Genomic DNA, 19,282 nt, shown 5'->3' with positions numbered 1-19,282 from the left:
CCTACAGATGTAGCAAAGGTTCTGCAGAGCCCAGTAAGGTTAGGTCTCAGTGGGACTTAAATGAGGAAAATCAATGGGAGAAGTGTCCAATGATCCAAGGACTGGAAATTTTGTGAGATCCCAACTTCATAGAAAAAAATACCCCCCAAATCCTCGAGTAAGTCCCTGAGGTGTACTGTCAGGAACCGGAAACTGGGTTCTTATCTGGGATCTGAAGATAGACAGCTTTTCATTCCATGACTTCTTAAGGAATTTCTATAGGGTCAAGCATAGGCATAGTGGAGAGAGGAAGGAGTCAAGTATGCAATTCTTGAGTCTTGAAATAAAAGCCAGGTATCAGGATGCAGTGTCAGCTCACCATGCCAATCCTTGAAGAAGGCCGAGACAAAAGGGAGGAATTGGTAAGAGAAGTTACTAGTTTATGAAGAATTAAAATTGCCATCATTTCCCACTTAGGTGATTGCCCACAGTCAGTATCAAAATTCCAAAAGAATTTCCATCTTTCTGAGCATGCAAGATGAAGTTGAGACGGAAGAAATCATCAAGGACATTTTCAAACAAGGCAAAATCTGCTTCATCCCTCGGTACCAATTCCAGAGCAATCACATGGACATGGTGAGATTAACGTCACCTGAAGAAATCGCTTTACTTCCCAAGACATCTTGGAATATTCATCAGCCTGGTGAGGGAGATGTTCGGGAGGAGGCCTTATCCACTGGTAAGGCATCTTTTCTCTTTTCTCACATCCAAACACTTACCTTGGTGCATCCTCTTTCCTCTGATCTCAGAAGCTAGCATGGTCATACTTGGCTAGCTTGGGAGAACTGATATCTTTGTATGTTTTGATGGTTTCATTGGATTTGTTTTTCTTCTCATAAAAATCTTTTCTCCCTCACCCCTTTTGTGTATTTTGTGAGACAGGGTGTCACTATGTAGGTGAGGCTGGCTTCAAACTCTCAAAGTCCTACCTCCCCAGTGCTGCGCTCATGGGCATACACCACCTCTCTGGCTTCTACCAGATATCTTTATCTATTTCTTGGTCAGATCTTTTGTATGCCTAAAAAGCTAAAGCCCAGTGCCGGGAAGGACTCACCCTGAAGCTGGAAAGACAGAAATTTTATGTTAATAAAAGTATCTCAACTTGTACTCTACATTAAATATAAGCGTCAAATTAAAAAAGACATTCAATCAGATCAGGGGTTGGTCTTGCAAATGTGCACCCCCAGCATGGGTTTCTTCATCATCATCCTCTTCTCTCCATCCATACCATGTTTGTGGCAGCAGTGGCTTTTGCTCCTGTGATATAACCCAAGTTGCTGTGGAGTAGAGTATGAGGCTTTAGAGTCTTTCAGCTGTGGTATGAGGCAGCGAACACTCCCTGCGCCAAGCCCCCACCCTGCACTGTTGTTTGCAGAAAAGTCTGCTGAGCAGGCACACTTTCTGTTATCTCTTCACATCACATTCAGTGTGCAGTTTTCCTTGCATCAGCAGTTTAGAAAGTGGCAAGTTCAGTGCTAAAGCCTAAATAAAGCCTCACAATGTTGGAGGTGAGCCAGTGGGAGCGCAGATCATCTCTGCATCTCTGCGTCTCTGCAGATCATCTCATCATCTCACCTTTGCTGTCTACTCATCTTCCTGGTTTGCCTTTGTTATCTCACCTTAGAAAAGAGTGAACTTGTAGCCAGAGTTGCAGTTATAGGTTCTCAAGCAAAAAATTCTTGTAAGGTATTCTTGTCTTAGGTTTACAGGATACTAAACAAGCTGGTAAGTGAAAATAGAGTGGCTGTCTCTTTACTGAATTTATCCTTAAAGTGAGGGCTGCTTAGACAATTTGACTAGCTGGGAGTTTTTCCATTGAGAGTGTGTAATCTGGTTCAACCACTATCAACTTGGCATAAGCACAAGGGGTTAACATTGGTCCAGAAACTGAAGACTACACAGGCAAGGCAGCTTCAGTGTCTCTGGATTAGTGTCCTTAGACGTCAGTCTGTCTTTGTTGAGACTCTTTTTGTGTCTATGTTGGTTTTGTGTTCACTGTGGCTCATGGCAGCTTGGACTTATAACACCCTTCGAGCTAGAATTCCCAGCAGAAAAGAGCAAGTCTGATTTTCTAATAATCCCAATAAAATTCTGGTCCTAGCTCTTATTGCCTGAAGTGGTCGTCCCTGAGTTAATCACTATGGATAGACACAAAATTAGTTTATTGGCTCAAGCCTGGGTTGTATACAACCGTTCCTGACTTTTTTCTGTGACTGTGGAAAATACCTGTAGCCACCTCTTCAGCCCTCCTCAACCCCTGTTTCTTTACTAAGACTGTGTGTTTCCTGTAGAATTATAGCAGAGAGTAGGCATGGGTTTATCAACATCTCTCACAAAGTCCTTATATATATATTTTAATGAAAACTTTATTATAGAGAACTACCACAGAGTCGTGATATGCATGAGAGCAGGCCAAAGAAAATTTAATGGTGTCACAAATTTGAAAGTGGTTTTTTGTTTGTTTGTTGGTTGGTTGAGAGGGGATCTCAGTACAAAGCCCAGGCTGGTCTTGATCTCACAATCCATATGTCTCAGCCTCCAAGGCTTATAGACCTACACAGCCATCTGGCTGGTAAATAGTTATTAAGCACTTAGTTCAGTGGTTCTCAATCTTCCTAATGCTGTGTGACCCTCTAATACAGTCCCTCATGTCGTGGTGACCCATAAAATTATTTCGTTTCTACTACTTCATAACTGTAATTTGGCTACTTTAGTTTAGTGCTGTTTCAGCTTAGCCCATACCACACCTTAGCAACTGTAGTGGCTATTCTTGGTTGTCAACTTGACTATATTTGGAATGAACTACAATCCAGAATTGGAAGGCTCACCAGTGACCCTTATCTGGAGGCTTGGAGATCCTTATCTGGATCTTGGTATGGAGATCTTGAGACATAGTGGCTATGGATTCCAGAAGATTAAATCTCCGAGTTTAAGGAGATTTAATCTGGGCTACACCTTTCATCTGGGATTAAAGGTGTGGTGGAACACACCTTTAATCTGGGCTACACCTTCTGCTGGAGACAATATAAGGACACTGGAAGAAGGGAGTCTAGCTCTTGCTCCTTCGCCTGCTTGCCCTGTGAGACTGAGTAACTGCTAGATCCTTGAACTTCCATTCACAGCTGCGACTGAACCATTGTTGGGAATTGGGCTGCCGACTGTAAGTCATCAATAAATTCTTTTACTATATAGAGACTATCCATAAGTTCTGTGACTAATACAGCAACCTTTTGCCTGTTGCTTCTCCGGTACGAATTTTCTTTCTTTTCTTCTTCCATGGAGCTCCAAAACAGCAGTGTTTCTTCCAGTGTCCTCTGCCTTACCCAGTCCCTGTGTGGATGCCAAATTGTTGAGGCCAGCCTGTGGCTCTCATGTCTGGGTTCGAGCCTGGGAAGACAACCTGGAGCTGAAAGAAAGGGAAACTAGGTGGATGTGTGAGAGAGAGATGGAACCAAGACAAGATTCTGATCAGGGCTCAAATGTTTAATAATAGTCTGGACTTTATAAAGAGGGAAGCCAGTCCCCAGTCACACCAAGTTTCCTGTGATGTTGCAGAACAGCCTTTTAGCAGAAACTCGCCAAATTCACAGTTTGCTGATAACTCAGGAAAATCTCAGAGAACTGGTTAGGCCTCAGGCAGGTGGCAGGCAGTGTCACATCAAAGGAGAGGGATGAGAAGCAGCACAGCAGGTGGTCCCGCCTCAGTGGCGAATGGTCTGAACCAGCCTGCCTAGAATGAAGAAGGGTACACTGTACTGAGTGTTATTGAGTCTTGCATGGTGAGGTTTCTCCACTCTCACCTTTCAGCCTTACTTCCCGACTCTGACTCTTGATGCCATTTATATATTCTTTGACATGATTAGTACCACCAACCTCATTGTACTTCATGACCTTAGTCTTGGCTATTTTAACATCAACTTGACACAAAGTAAAGTCATTTGAGAGGAGTGTGCCTCAGTGGAGAAATTGCCTCTACAAGACCAGGCTGGAGGCAAGCTTACAGGTCATTTTCTTAGTGATTGATGTGAGAGGGCTCAGCCTATTGTGTGTGGGGCCATCCATAGACTCATGATCCTGTATTCTATAAGAAAGTGGGCTGTATAAGCCATTCAGGAGCAATAAGCAGAAGACCTCTATGGCCTCTGCATCAGTGTTGCCCCCAGGTTCCTTCGCTGTTTGAGTTCCTGTTTGGCTTCTCTCAACGGTCTGTGATTAAGGATATGTAAGCCAAATAAACCCTATCCTTCCCAAGTTCTGTATGGTGTTTCATCACAGCAATAGTTACCCTAAGTAAGAAACCCTCCATGGGGACTTTCCATGTCCTGATGGTTTCCTTGGATGCCAGATTCCTTCCCACCTTGGGATTTGTACCTCAGAGTATTGTTCTATCTTGTTAACATTGTCCTTCCAAACCACAACCCCCTCACCATCCGCCCCCCTGCATCCATCGTTTTTTTCTCAATATCTCCTGACAACTCTACAAGGTTTTGATACAGCAATTCTTTATCCTGGTAAACTGGAGGCTCAGAACGTCTGCCTCTGTTTCTGTTTCTCTGTGCACTCTCCCTAACCCCTTTCAATGCTTTTGAAGTTCCTGAAGCCTCTGGGTGTGCTGTACTTACTGGAGCAAAAATGGAGGGTTTTGACTAGTAATAGCGCCTCCTCTTTTTCCTCTTCTTTCTTTTTATGGGTGTATAAGACTCTTCATCATCCGAAGATGTTGGTGGCGCTAAAAATAATAGATCGACCGCTGGAAATAGAGTAGAAATAGGTTCAAAATAGGAAATAAGTTGTGGCACAAAGCTCTGGGACCCTGTTGGGTATTTCTTGCAAGGATCAAGTTGACCTTACTAGGTGAGTGACTTCAAACACATGCCCTACCTTTCTTATATCAACATTGTCTGGGAAAAAATTCTATTGGTTTTTATTTTGTTGGTTGCAACTTTTGGACGTTCCCTTTGGGTCTCCTCTTACATCAGAAACAAAGCTTTTCTTGCTGTCTGTGCTGTGACCAGCAACCCTGTCCCCACTCTGTTCAGCTCCCCTGCTTTCCCCAGTGGGGCAAATACAACCCTTCCCCACAGTTCCACAAGGGAAGGCATGAACCAGACTGTCCCCACTCTGTTCAGCTCCCCTGCTTTCCCCAGTGGGGCAAATACAACCCTTCCCCACAGTTCCACAAGGGAAGGCATGAACCAGATGATCTGGTAAGATTCAACTATATCTTACTGGGCATGTCCCTAAGCAATGTCCCATTGTATACACTTCCCATTTGTTTTTTGGCTGTCCTATGAAATTTTTATGGGATTCAAGTGAGGCCAAATTTCAAGGGAAGAGTACAACTGAATCAACTTAGGCACAAAATGGGAAGGAATGCAGGGAACCACATATTAGATGGTTAGGTCACATCTGGTGGCCAGTGTAACCCAGTTGGCAGAATCAGTAACAAGGTAGAAGGGTTTTATGGGTTACTAAGCACCAAGTACAGAGTCACCATTTTACTCAGAAAATAGGGAAGAGGGTGGGCAAGACTGTGGATAAGAGACAGAATTAGGGTGTTCAGACAATGTGGCCTATGAGGTGGGCTCCGGCATCTCTGTGGACACAGGGATCAGAAAGAGGAGGAGTCCTTGAGATTACACAAGGCAGAATCAATGCATCCAAAGTAGAATACAGGACAGTATTTCAGACAGACAAACATCCATCCATCCATACATACATACATACATACATACATACATACATACTTTTCAATAAAGGAAAACCTGACCCCACTGCATGGTATTCACAGAAGACTTTGGGGAATATACTCTCCATTGATTCATACTCTAGACGAGAGAAGACTGGTGAGAAATATACTAAGCATGAAGTACACAAAAGTCCCAGAGAGCTCAGAGGAAAGTTGTGACACACAGGAAGACAAAGCAAGGAGATCTGATGAGACAAGGCAGGAAAATAAGGTTCAGACTCAGGTAGGAGGACAAAGCCAGAAAGGACACTGGAAAGAAAATACGAGTGGCCATGCCTTTTAAATCCTGGGAACATATGTGCACACTCTGAACTAGGGATATCTGAAGAGGAGGTCATAGATGGACCAGAGTTCTAGATTCACTGTCAAGTACTAGGCTAGAGTTTCCAATGCAGGTGTCAACATGTTCTGTGACCCATTCACCCTACAGGTCAGTTTAGTTTGAAAAGCACAAGCTGGAAATGAGTTCACATATATCCTTCCCTCTATGCTTTTCCCCTTCTGATACCTTCCCCATATGTCAGTATAGACTGAGAATGCAGTTACCTACCAGGAGCAACACTGTTCGACATTTTTCTGAACTCCCACTCCTGTACCTCCATCGCTTCTGCAAGAAAATAAACAGAGTGGCTCACTCACTTCTGCCTGCAGAGGATATAGCCACATTGGTTCACACCAGATTAGCTTCAACTTTCCACTGGCTCCTCGACTCCTCATGTTACAGAGGGTGCTGCAGTGAGGCCAGACCACTCACTCTGCCATCCACCCATAGAGTGCCCTTTATAGAGAGACTTAACAGGCAAGAGAGGACCATAGAGGTGCTGTGATAAATCCTGCAGGACCAGCTGGAAGAGGATTTCCTTCTTCGGCATTATTGGGCCCACACTTCATGACCTTTGTATTCAGGTTCATATCAGTGACTATAGAGAGTTGTACTCGACTGATAGTTCTATCCTAAATCAACAATCAGAAGTGAACGCCAGATGTCAAACAAGCAGTGCACAAGGAGGTCTCCTAATTACAGTCAAAGGATTGGAGCTTTGGCATCATCAGAGGCAGGGAGAATGCTTTAATTTTTAAATTTATTTCAGCTGTATTGCCTGCATATGAGTGCCTGTGTACCATATGCATGCAGTGCAAATCAAGACCAGAGGAGGGCATCAGATACACTGGAACTGGCTTTATGGATGGATGTAAGAAGCAATGTGGGGTGCTGAGATTAGAATCTCAGTCCTCTGGTAGAGCAGTCACTGTTCTTGCTTAAAAAGCTATTCCCCCAACTCCCCTGCCTCATCTTTAATTGCCAGTGGGGTTTGCTGTGCTTTGCTTCTATACATTACCATTACAGCTGGAAGGAGAATCAAACAAACCTACATCTCACTGATGCCTTTCCTACTGCCTCAGCCTGGCAAGCAGAATGTACAACCCGACTGCTTCATGAGCCCCTTTCCTGTTGATCTCCACAGGGCATTCTGTTACTTACCAGGAAAATTCTCTGTAGTATCCAGAGCCTTTTGTTCCTTTTCCATATCCGTGTCTCCCACCTCGGCTATACCTGAAGAAAATCAGAACAGAGTGTGCCACATGAAGTCACACTGGCTTGAAATTAAGCCCAGTTCTGCTTGGGATTTTCCATGGAGTGTCTATGGCAGAACCAGTAGCTCTCATTTAACTTTCAGCCCTTCTTCCCAAAAGGGGCCTGGAGTGAGGTCTCTCAGAAATGAAACCCTAAGATATTTCCTGAACAAGGGAGGGATTTCAGATACTTACAACTCCCTATCAGGGTGGAAGCCATCTGCAATCATAAAAAAGAAAGTATTATCAGGATTGGCTCATATTATATATGTCACAATGGCCTGGCTTTCTCTGGATGATTTAGAGAACAATAGACATATATCGTATGGTGCTGCAAATGACACAGGTAAAGATGGAAAGAGTCTTTCCAACAGGGAACTTTCCAGCCCATTTATATTGCAGGCACACAATCCTTAATAGATCATCAAAAGTCATTTTTGAGGGAACTGCCTCTGTGGTTCAATTTTAATGAATATGGTGATGGCAATCACACCAGAGAGCTGGAGATCCACTGGTAAAACAGACAAATAAACAAACAATTCTCTGAATTCCACAGAGAAAACCAACTTTCAAAAAGCAACACAATTGGAATACAGTTAGACCTGCATTTCTATAGAAGATGAACAAAGGCATTCTTACGGTTTGTCTTGATTCTGGAACACGGATACCATGTGGGAAATCTAGGATAAAACAGAGTATCTGTCAGGTTGTTAATAACTAGTGATTATAAAAGCCTCAAGGAACATTCTCAATTTGCACATGAGTATATGGAGATAGCTTGGGCTGCTTTGAGTCCATTCTCCACTGTAGAAGGATGTTCAAAAGAGGGGGAAAACCAGAACAAAAAGATACCTAGGATCCTTGTTCCTTAACTAAAACCCCTTTAAACAATACAAAAGAAATCCAGCTGATCCACACTTTGCGTTATTTGCATGTAAGTTTTCAGAGCTGATTAGTTGGTGTTTTAAAACCAAACAGGAGACCCATACATACATACATTACACACAGACACACACACACACACACATATGCACACACGAATGGTGCTCAGAAGATATGAATTTGAGAGAGAACAAGGTAGGCGGTATGAGGATGGTCAGAAAGAGAAAAAAGAAATAGGACATGATTTAATTTAAAAAAAATTTTAAAGCTCAGTGTGTGTAATTGTTTACACTAGATCTGTGCCACTAGCAGGTGGTTTTCAGAATTGCCCAGGACTTTTCAACTAAATCTTTCCTTGGTGATTGGCAAGCAAGCTTGGAAAATCTTATTTCTCACAGTGCTATTATCAAGTGTACTATAGTACTTCAGTAATTTTATTTTTATGTTTCAAGTCAGCTTCTAAAACAAGTCCAAAACCTACTGATATAGCCACCTTAGGGTCCTTCATGATTGCTTTTAACTTCAAAGGACTGTGTAAAAAGACCAGACACAGCAGGGAGTCTTCGGACTTTTCACATGAATGCTTTCAAGCATCTGTGGCAACATCTTAGTTTACATATGCAGTTAACTGGACAACAGACACAACTCTTTATGGATGGGCAGCACCTCTGAACTACATGCTGCACTCTCAGCCATGATGCTATTGTCTTCAGGTCTTCTTAAATGAAGGAAGCAAGGGCATTCCAGAGCATGAACGGACTCATTTTCACTTTCTCTCTGTATACAGTTTTGAGAGCCAGGAATTCTTAGGTTGTTTTCTGAAGCAAGGATGATAACAATATCCAGGCACAAATGCCAAGGAGACCAATGAGATAATAGACTATAAATTTCAATTAAAGTGTGAACTATGTCTCCCATAAACCATAACACCACACAGAATCTCATACATTCAAAATCACAGACCACTGAAGCACACAACCCCCAGCATTCTCTGTGTACACAGTCTCACGGAAACCTATGCAGAAACTTGACTATAAAAGTATATCTAGAAGAACCTTAAAAAAACAAAACAAAACAAAAACCCAAAAAACAACATGTTGACTTGCTTCCAGAAATAACAAGTTGGTTGGCCCATCAAAGAGAAGCCAGTAAGAGATGCCAGACCTATCTTAGCACTTACATTTTCTTTCTCAGCAAGGAGTTAAATAATACTTACAGCTTTGGTATTCTTCCCAGGACCCCTGAAATTACAGAAAAAAAAAAAAGACATTATGAGGACCACTCCATGTGACTTGTAGGCACATGTCTTTATTTCTCTTCCTTGGTACTGAAAAGGCATGGTTCTGCCAACATTAATAGATGGCAGAAGAGATAAGATATATCTGTGACAAACCCACATCTTTTCGTGAATGATGCATCTTTAAGTCCCATTCAGTCATCAACTGCAAAGTAGTCAATTCAAGAAAGTACATCATTTCCAAGAGGGATGGGTGCTAGCATCCATCCTGGACCTGACTGTGCCATTCACAAAAGATCTTTCCCCATAAGGCTTTTATTGGTAAGGGACTAATCTATCATTCCAGAAAACAGAGCATAGTATGCATAACAATGCTACCATATTTTGAGAGCCAAACTCAAATGAAATAGGAAATTCAGACAGCAACATTTCTATTTTAGTCAAAGAAAAGTCACCTTACCTCATCATGGTATTCAAACTCTTCTTTTCTACAAAATATTTCTTTAATGTCAGGTGCACTCTGACTTTCTAGGAAGACAGAGTAACTGTTAACCGCTGGTGGCTTTGGGCCATGGCTTCCTTAGAGAACACTGCTTAACTTATACAACAGGATGTCTGCGCTGTAAAGGCTAGATTGAGTGGCTACTGGAGCATCCTCAGTGAATGCACTGAGTCAGTGAAGAGCAAGGTAGAGAAGGAAAATGGAACACTTACACTATGATGAGAGCAAAAGATGACAGCAAGAAAGTCTTCCAATGTTTCAAGTCTCTTACTCATATCAATCACTTTTAGACCAGAGCGTTGGTCTTCTAAGACCAAGAAATATGAGTTTAAACTTATGCTAGGTTGCATCTAGTATGAACTCTGAAGGATAATCTCTCAAGGATCAGATAATCCAGGGTACCCAATGGAATATGGCTTATAGAGTAGCAGCGGTGAACATAAGAAAGTAAAGACTATGAAAATGTCTCCCCTCTGCAGTACATCTGGATACCCCAGAATACTGGCAACCATTGAGGCTCACAGCAAACCAGAAGGTGAGTACTCAAGTACAATGAACTACATGGCATTTAACCTTCAGTGGTGTCATGCTCCACTCCTCAGCTCAGTGCATGGACTACAAAGGACAGTCATATAATCATGGAAAGGACTGCCTCAGAAATTGTGTTGAGCAGGACCGAGGTGGGGTTATTGCATAGCTTTTCTCTGGAACAGACATTATTTTTAGAGTGGACCAATAGAGCTACATAATTTCTGTCCTTGGACAAGAAAAGAATTTTCCCAAGTAATCTGCTGCTGAAAGTATGGACTGACAATGTTTTTCTGGTGGTTTCCTCAGAGGCAAACATTCCATAGAATGAAATCACAATGAAATGAATATTGTAGATGATCTACATGCTTCCCACATTCTTCTGACAATCTTAAAACCCACACTCATGGAGGACAATGTACATACACACACACGCACACATGCACACACATACACACACACACACACACACACACACACACACACACACAGAGAGAGAGAGAGAGAGAGAGACTCTTCTAAGTACAACCAAGACATGAAGCTTTATGTCTTTCCCATTGATATTGAAGCTCTGTTCAAATAGGAAGGTAGTGCTTAGAATTCTATATTCTCTGGTGTATTGAAGCTACCCCCCAACAGAGCAACAGAGTTCCAGAACGAAGTCTAGGATACCCTTGTTTCTATACAGTTAAAACTTATTCGAAAACCCTGGACACACTTCGTGAAATAGCATAATTATTCTAAATTCATTCAGAAAGTCACTAAAAAAGTAAGATTTCAAACAATAATTTCAAAGTAGACAAAAACCATTCATTTTATAGCAATGTCTTGTTTACAAAAGATGTGTAGAAAGGCTAAATCAAAAATTATAAGTTTAAATGTACACACAAATGTTCATAGAAAAGAGTATACTTTTGAGTTACTCTATACAGGGAATAGAGTATCTCAGAAGCCATGTGTTGCCATATAAGCAACCAAGTGCTAGGAGCTGGAGAGATGGCTCAGAGGTTACGAACAACTGTTGCTTTTGCAGGTTAGCTGGTTTTGATTCCCAGAATCCTGATGGTGGCTGCATGTTCATCTGCAACTTTAGTTCTAGAGGATCTGACCTGTCCTCTGACCTCTGTCTGCACAAGGCACTCACAAGGTACATACACATAAACATAGGTAGGCAAAGGGTTTATACACCACAGAAAACTAAAGCTAAAATATGTTTAAAGTCCAGTGTCTGTGAGTCCATGTGTACGTGGGCATGTAAGTATCCTCAGCTTGTGGCATATCCATGCCTTTGAGTGAGTACCTGCCTGTGCCCATTTTCCTGGAGACCACAAGAGAGTATCCACTAGTCTGCTGTGTTGTTCACTTCTCTGATTTCTTCCCTTCAGCAGGGTCTCTCACTGAAGCTCAAGTTAGGCTGGCAGAGATGTGCTCTTGTCCCTACCACAGACAGTGCTATGTTTATAAGCACAGACATATATGTCTGGTCTTTCTATGTGTGTCTTATTGATTCAGACTCAGGTCCCATTGCTTTCATATCAAATGTTCTTCTTTCAGAACATTATCTGCATACAGAATGATGGTGTCATATTTCTAATGTCAAACACCACATATCCAGGGTGTTTGTAAATAGAGAAATATTTTGATTTTTAACATTCTACATACATTTTATGGAATTAAAAAATGAATCATTATCCATTTTATTTTTTTATAATAAACATGTTTCTGGATGCTATAGTATTTCTAGGACATCTAGTATACTTTTGAGTTCTTTGGATTAGTTTTTGTTTTTCTTTTCTTAATGTCCTTTCAAGGCAGGATTTTTCTGTGTAGCTGTCCTGGAACTTGGTCTGTAAACCAGGCTGGTCTTGGACTCAGAGATACACCTGCATCTGCCTCCCAAGTGCAGTGTGTGCCACTACACCAGACCATTCTCTCTTCTCTTCTCTTCTTTCTCTTCTCTTCTCTTCTCTTCTCTTCTCTTCTCTTCTCTTCTCTTCTCTTCTCTTCTCTTCTCTTCTCTTCTTTTCCTCTCTCTCTCTCACTCCCCCCCTCTCATTTCTCTATCTCTGTCTCTGTCCCTGTCTCTCTGTCTCTCTCCAGATGCTAAGGAAGTCAAAGATCCCATGTATTGCCAGGCGCAGAGGTCAGAGTTAAGGTGGTACTGATCAGGAGGAAGATGTTAGAGAATGACAAGAGAAAGAGGTTATAAGGTATTAGGAGAGTGAAGAGGGTGGGCTGAAGGAGAGGCCTGGGTCTTTATGGAGCACACTGCTTAGAAGCAGGAGCCCCCGAGATTACAGTGAAGACAGAATCTATTCAAATTACACAGATGACCAAAGCTAGCAGTACACAATAAGAATGCAGGAGAACCAGGTATATCTCCTTAAACCTATTGAAGATGTTTGGAGGAAAAAGACTTCTTATTCTAAGAGTGAAATATACAAGTACACTAAAGCATAGAAGATAGACAGGCAGTGTCCAGATAGATCCTAGGAGGGCTGAAATCATGTTCCTAAGCCCTAGTACATGGATACTACTAGTTCATGGGAACTATCAAGTCCACCCTCTGCATCTTATACATTGATCTCAGAATGCATGAAAAAAAATGCCCAATGCTGGGCCAAGTCAAGGTTCTTCCCCACCCACTAGATCAGTGGTTGTAAGACAGGGCCAGCTCTCTAATCTCCATTGTCTTAGTCATGTTACATGCCAGTTACTGCAGGGTGAGGAGAAGAGACTACAAATGAACTAAAAATCACACAGTTGACCTTTATTTCCCTGGCCAAGCTCAAAAGTCTTTCTGCCACTTTAGCCATGCCATTCTCTGGGTGCCCTTGAAACAGGTCTAAACATTGACCTGTGGCTATAACGTGACACCACTTTGGGCTCCTCTCTCTTTATAGATGCTCCACATTCTCAAGCTAAGGCGCAAAATAAACCTTTCATCTCTAGGTTGTTTTTCTCAAAGTATTTTTTAAAGGGGATGGAAAATAATTTAGGTATCATCTCCATAGACAGCTACTGCTTATCCTTATGCCTCTGAAAGAGGAAAATCAGAGAAACTTTCCGTTTTCCTTGTCCTTACGATTTCTTTTCCACTCTCTCATTCTCCCAACACAGAGTGTAACATGACCACTGCTGGGACCCTCTCCCACTCAATCTGACCAAGAAGGATTTTTATATAATTCACCTTTACTCTTCAGAGCTAATCCACATGGATCACTCACACGTGGGGGCAAGCAGAACCGAGAGTGGCTCACCTCGTCCTGCCTACATCAGGTGAAGCACACTGGCTTATCCAACATGTGCCTTGGCTTTCCTCTAGTTCATGTTATTCAATGAGAGCTGAAGTGAGCTTTAGGTACATTTGTACATTTTAGGGTTGCATTTCTACTGATGAGATAGATACATTAGCATTTTCACGTATTAAAATATGCTAAATCTGTTCAGTTTTACATAAGGTACACAGATATTCAACTACTACAGATTACTGAAGCAAATCCTCAGTATTTACAGTACCTGTTTTAATAGTTGGTTGGGTTTCTTTGGATGTACCTTTAAGGGCTGAAGGTTTCTCCGGAGCCTGGGAGGGACTTGAGTCCTTCCTATAAAATTTTCTAAAGAATGAAGAAACTGGGAACACATTCACAACAGGGAGAGTTAGATTAGCTTTATGGCAGCAAAACAGAAAATAAATTATGCTTGTGTGTTTGTAAAAATGACCTCATTCCCTGTTTCCAGTTAATCATCAGCGTCAGGATGGTGCTTCAGGAAGGTCACTTCAATATCTACACTTGTGTGGCTATGACAATACAGCAAGAGCAGCAGGACTTGAGTGTGTTATGGGCATGGAACAAGATGGGAGCCATATCCATCTGAGAAACACAAGTATGCAACGTTGCTCGTATAATTGTTCTTTTCTCCATTCTTTCTTTCAAACAATGTAAGTTTCAGAAGGATTTCCCATGAGGATTTCAGGTTTCAAAGATAACTCTACATGGTAAACCATAAGGAAATGCTCATGTATAGCAGAAATGCTCTTTGTTTGTTAAATATCAGATGTTTGTCAGAAATGAGGTTTGTTAAAAACCAGAGGAATTAAGCTAGACTCTGGTGACTGAATTCAGAGTGAGTATTCCACTGGATCCAGGTCGGAGAACATGACTGTTGTTGAGTTTTCATTTTTTACTTAATCATGGCATTTACAAGTCATGGAGAACATATGGTAGTGCATTAAGAGAGCTGGGAAATATAGAATATTGTATAACATCTTATTTTTCATCTTTAGCTACTATACTATATTCTTTTCATTGGGATCAAATTCTGACAGAAGCAGCTTGAGAGAGAGAGAGAGATGGTCTCTATATTTCAATCACTGACTCAAAATTGGAGTTTTATCCAAAAGGAGTGGAGAACCCTGGCTTAGTACAACTATGTGGCATTCCTTCTACTTCTTCTGCCTATGACATGCCTGGCAGTGAATGATTTGTATCAACAGGAATTATAGATTCTTGTATATTTCTCAGAAATACTTAGACTTAAATTATTTTAAATCAAGTTGTCACATGAGATGTTTTGGCAAAAACAAAATTTCTCTTCTATTGACTAAACCTTGATGTCTGCAACATGACAAGGCATGAAAGGTGATCTGGCATTTGGATGATATGTATGCATGTTGCTTTCTAGATGACAAACATCCTCAGCCACTACATGGACAACCCAGATAAAGTGAAGCTGGAAGGACAGTGTGGGACATTAAGTGGTACATTAAGTTTATACCATACCTTCTCTATTCTGACTCTTCAAATTCCAGTTTCTAAAACCTCCTTTTCCAGGGAGCATTTGCCTCAAGCCCACTCTTTATATGTACTTTTTTAATTTCCAGAATGCCTTTGATACAAGATTAGGCTTAGAATACCAATGTATAAAAGGATGAGTTTGAAATTTATGATTCTCTTTACTCTAGTTCAGGAGATCTGGGTTCACACAGTGTGCCCCCATGGGCACATATTATAGTCCGTGGGATCAAAACTAGGACCGTTTACATACTAGGAATACACTAAACCAACTGGACTATACATCCTGCCCACTTTAGCTCTCTATGACAAATTCTTTTCAAGTCAAAGGCCTGACTGTGAAGGTACTTTAAGACATCCAGCATCCCAGCCAAACGCTGCCTATATAAGTCAGAGTTGCCTATATAACTCAGAGTTGCCTATAATGTTGCACTGAGTGCTCAGACTCAACAGGCAGCATGAAGACTGACCACCAGTGATAGAAGTAATATTGGAACTCAAAATTGAGCTTACATTTAAAGAAGTATATATAACAAAAGACTGATCCAGCACTGCCCAATAACCAAGGGCTGACTGGAGTTCTTAGTGGACATTGCCCATAAATTGTCCATGACATTGCTCTTTGAGATCCTGTTAATGTTGTCTAGTCTGTTAAGCCTTTTCATCAGTTCTAACTGTAATGAGACATTTCTATTGTAAGTCTAGTTATCAAACACACTCATTCTATTTATTTTAATGTAGTGTCTTCCTACACTCAAACCCTCTGATCTGATCAAGCATGTGGACTTTCTCATCTTCTATACTTGTGAACGTCTTCAGGGAGATAAAGAGCACTGCCCAGTCTTCTGCTGACTGTTGGTGCTTGTCAGTGCATGGGATCTCACTAGGTGGGGTTACTGGAGACAGATGCTAGGAAGCTGGAACACTCGAACAGGGATTGCTGAACCCTTAATGAAGTATTCCTTAAGCTCTATGGCTACAGAGGCTGATGAATTACCTCTCCACTTTGGGTTATGATTTTCCTGAGAACTGCACAAAGAAAGAAATCTGCTGCCCATCGGTATGGCAAGGTTAAAACACATTTTTGTAGGTAAAATGTGTATCTTCCTTTTTGAATTGACACATTTGTCACTGGGAGGTGGATTGTGTAATGGGGATAACTGTCTTGGGGAAAAACCTATGCAGTCACTGCCTGGTGCACAAAACCCACGCCCCTCCTAAACTAAAGGCATTAGAGTTGAAAGCAGTTACTGTAGACACAGGGCCGTGACTGGGTACTTCAGGTATCACTTTTCCCCCTTTTAACTCCCAATTTTCACTCCCACTAGAAATCTTATATCACTGTAGTGCACCAGACAAAAGACAGCTAGTATTTCTACAATTCTTATCTAAAATGTGTCCTGAGAAAGAAATTCCATAATACATACATTTAAATCGTTTGGGTTCCACCTGTAATTAAAAGGAAAGAAAACACTTTGAGGCTCATGAGAAAACATGCTAAGTTTTGTCTGCATAGTTCTTTGGTTTACACTTGTGACACAGCACAGAGTAAAGTACAATAGGAAAAAGACGTAAAAAGGGCTTGCATGATACTTTATGTGATGATGTCACAGAAAACCCAGGCTATGCACTTAGTGGCAGAAACTATTATGTTGCACACTTACATTGACTCAAGGTAAGATCAAACCACCTTTGGTTGGCAGACCAACTTAATAATCCCTTTTGTGAGATTAATTCCTCTATGGGGGCTCCAATTAGTTGCAATGAATGATCATGTTTTAAATGTATTACACCCTCAGCATTCAAATATCCATTGCATGAAGCTTCCCACTACATAGTTTTAGGGAATGACTCAAACTCATTCTAGATGACAGACTCAAGAAACAAGCAGGAGCGGACCCTTAAGGAAAAACACACATTCTTATAGATGGTATGCTTGATAACTTTTGAATAAATATTATATACCATTTGTCTAATGAGGAACTTTTTATTCAGATAAAAAGGTTTCTGTCCACAAACTATGTTGCCCGACACTGGAAGTTTTATGCTCTATTCAGGCAGGAACAAGCTCATCCAACTCTATTTCTTCTTCTTCCCTAAGCTAAAGATCACCAAAGTAACTTTTCTATCTTATAGAAAAGAAAGGCCTTCTTACCTTTGTCACGAACTCTGATATATGGGCTTCGCTAACTGGTGAAGCTGTAGTGACATTCTCTGCTAAGATGAGGGGGACAGACATTGACAGTCAGCTCATGGTACTGCCTACTACTACTACTTAGGCAGCATCTTTGCTTGGTGAGGATAAAAGTACAAGGACTTAGCACATGTGACTAGACCTAATGAACAGGATGGCTGGGCTGCTGCTGAACTGCTTTCCCTTGAAGGTAAATTAAAGTAAAGAAAGACATGGAGAGGTATTAGTAACAGAATTGTTCCATTTCCAGAGAGGAGGGACCCAAATCAGCATAAAATAACCGGTCTTTGCCGTGTAAGATGAAACACAAGTCTTCACATGTATTCCATTTGGAGGGACCACTGTGCCTCAGTTTGCCTGTTGAGGTCAGAGGACAAACTGTGGGTTCCTAAATCTGTACATGGAAAAGCTAACCCCTACATGTCAAAATGCTCAGGAAACATTTTGGAAGATGAGTGGAATGATTCTAAGAGATGGCGGGATAGGATAGATGCTGCTAGATAGTGTCTTCTAGACATGAAAGGGATGATAAACACATGAGATCTCAATACAGTTGTTCAAACAGGGCCTGCATCATGCCAGCATCTATTGACTGACCACCTTGGATCAAGAACTATGGCTAATCAGTGATGAGAGAGAGAGAGAGAGAGAGAGAGAGAGAGAGAATATGGAATATGAATCAGTTTTCTCTAGGGGTGAACCCCCCTGATAGCTTGATTTCAAATTAGCGGCACTAAACATGTATACTTAAGAGCAACATTAAATAAACTCAAGTGTTTATGTAGCAATAATATTTATCATAGAAGAGGTCATATATTTGAAGGGGAACATGGGATATGTTGGACTGGGGAGAAGGGGGGGTAGAATTATATAAATAAAGTAGTCGCATTTAATTCTCTAAGTGTAAATTAAAACAATCTTGCTTTTCCATGTCTCCCTACTTCCTTCCTTCAATCAAGGTGTAGATGCTGGACTTAGACTAGAAGCCTGCAAAACCCAGAATTTTCCATTTTTTGGCCCTGACTCTGCTGGGGTAACAGGTGTGTACAGAAGTATCCCACTCTTGGGGTGTATGTGTGTGTGTGTGTGTTTGTGTGTGTGTGTGTGCTGGGGATTCAAACTAGTAGTTCACAGCTAGTGTTCACAGCAAGTGTTCTTACCCATGGGGCCATCTGCACAGTCTGTAGTTTTCTGTACACAACTATTTTAAAGTGGAGGCTTGTATTACAAGAAATTATCCCTCAAAGGTAAAGAATGATACAATCTTGGAAAGTGTGACTAAAAAGAGGTATATTGTAATAATTTGTCATATATGGTGCACATTTTATAGAAGTACATGGCAAATTTGATAATCTATATGTCATTTATGTGTTTATAAACATGCAGTTTTCTAGCCTTTATAACATTTCTTCTTTGTGATGTATATATCTGCAACCTACCCACCCCGTTTTTGGAAAGTTGTTATGTGACTCTGCCACAAACTTCCATTTACATAACTTCCCTATGTAAATGATCTGTAAGCTTATATTACACTGAAAAATAAAATATTACTTCTTTACGGTGTTTCCTTCTTGGTATTTTTAACAACTGCAACAATTATTTAGATAGGGCACAACACAATGGAAATGTACTGCTATTCACTGAACTTGAAATCCTGGGTGTTTGGTAGTATCACAGTAGTCTGGGGGAAACTGTGTACAAGCAACACAATGGCAAGTAAAGCAGAGCACCCCAGGCACCATGAGCAGTGTGCACCGGTAAGTGGAAAAGCACACGAACC

The 19,282-nt window shown here is 41.2% G+C and overlaps 2 protein-coding genes across 12 annotated transcripts in view; one reads left to right on the top strand and one right to left on the bottom strand.

The window, feature by feature from the left end:
• LOC147002092 (5-formyltetrahydrofolate cyclo-ligase-like) overlaps nucleotides 1–19,282 on the top strand; it is a 58,170-nt gene that overhangs the window by 3,483 nt on the left and 35,405 nt on the right. The window contains exons 2-6 of one of the 8 annotated variants that reach the window (XM_085827852.1): nucleotides 457–718; nucleotides 10,464–10,519; nucleotides 13,633–13,791; nucleotides 14,254–14,400; nucleotides 15,199–15,214. In XM_085827852.1, the coding sequence (XP_085683978.1) occupies nucleotides 457–718; nucleotides 10,464–10,519; nucleotides 13,633–13,644 (330 nt within the window). In that variant the 3' untranslated portion in view covers nucleotides 13,645–13,791; nucleotides 14,254–14,400; nucleotides 15,199–15,214. Of the gene's footprint in view, nucleotides 1–456; nucleotides 719–10,463; nucleotides 10,520–11,545; nucleotides 11,660–13,632; nucleotides 13,792–14,253; nucleotides 19,119–19,282 lie in introns of those variants that run through there. The other 7 variants (XM_085827855.1, XM_085827853.1, XM_085827851.1 and 4 more) reach the window with 7 other exon arrangements.
• The window catches only part of LOC147002091 (uncharacterized), an 86,405-nt gene continuing 70,357 nt past the window's right edge, over nucleotides 3,235–19,282 (bottom strand). For 3 of the 4 annotated variants that reach the window (XM_085827847.1, XM_085827846.1, XM_085827844.1), the window contains exons 17-27: nucleotides 17,464–17,525; nucleotides 16,736–16,757; nucleotides 14,032–14,145; nucleotides 9,943–10,010; nucleotides 9,462–9,486; nucleotides 8,003–8,043; nucleotides 7,559–7,583; nucleotides 7,272–7,343; nucleotides 6,339–6,395; nucleotides 4,662–4,789; nucleotides 3,235–3,769 (exon numbers count right to left, since the gene is read on the bottom strand). In XM_085827847.1, the coding sequence (XP_085683973.1) occupies nucleotides 4,686–4,789; nucleotides 6,339–6,395; nucleotides 7,272–7,343; nucleotides 7,559–7,583; nucleotides 8,003–8,043; nucleotides 9,462–9,486; nucleotides 9,943–10,010; nucleotides 14,032–14,145; nucleotides 16,736–16,757; nucleotides 17,464–17,525 (590 nt within the window). In that variant the 3' untranslated portion in view covers nucleotides 3,235–3,769; nucleotides 4,662–4,685. The remainder of the gene's footprint in view (nucleotides 3,770–4,661; nucleotides 4,790–6,338; nucleotides 6,396–7,271; nucleotides 7,344–7,558; nucleotides 7,584–8,002; nucleotides 8,044–9,461; nucleotides 9,487–9,942; nucleotides 10,011–14,031; nucleotides 14,146–16,735; nucleotides 16,758–17,463; nucleotides 17,526–19,282) is intronic. The other variant, XM_085827845.1, reaches the window with a different exon arrangement.

This window comes from Mus caroli, unplaced genomic scaffold (genome assembly GCF_978045245.1).
Source record: "Mus caroli unplaced genomic scaffold, Mus_caroli_1 scaffold_11, whole genome shotgun sequence".
NCBI classification, from domain to species: Eukaryota; Metazoa; Chordata; class Mammalia; order Rodentia; family Muridae; genus Mus; species Mus caroli.
This window is presented reverse-complemented; position numbering and strand designations above follow the sequence as displayed.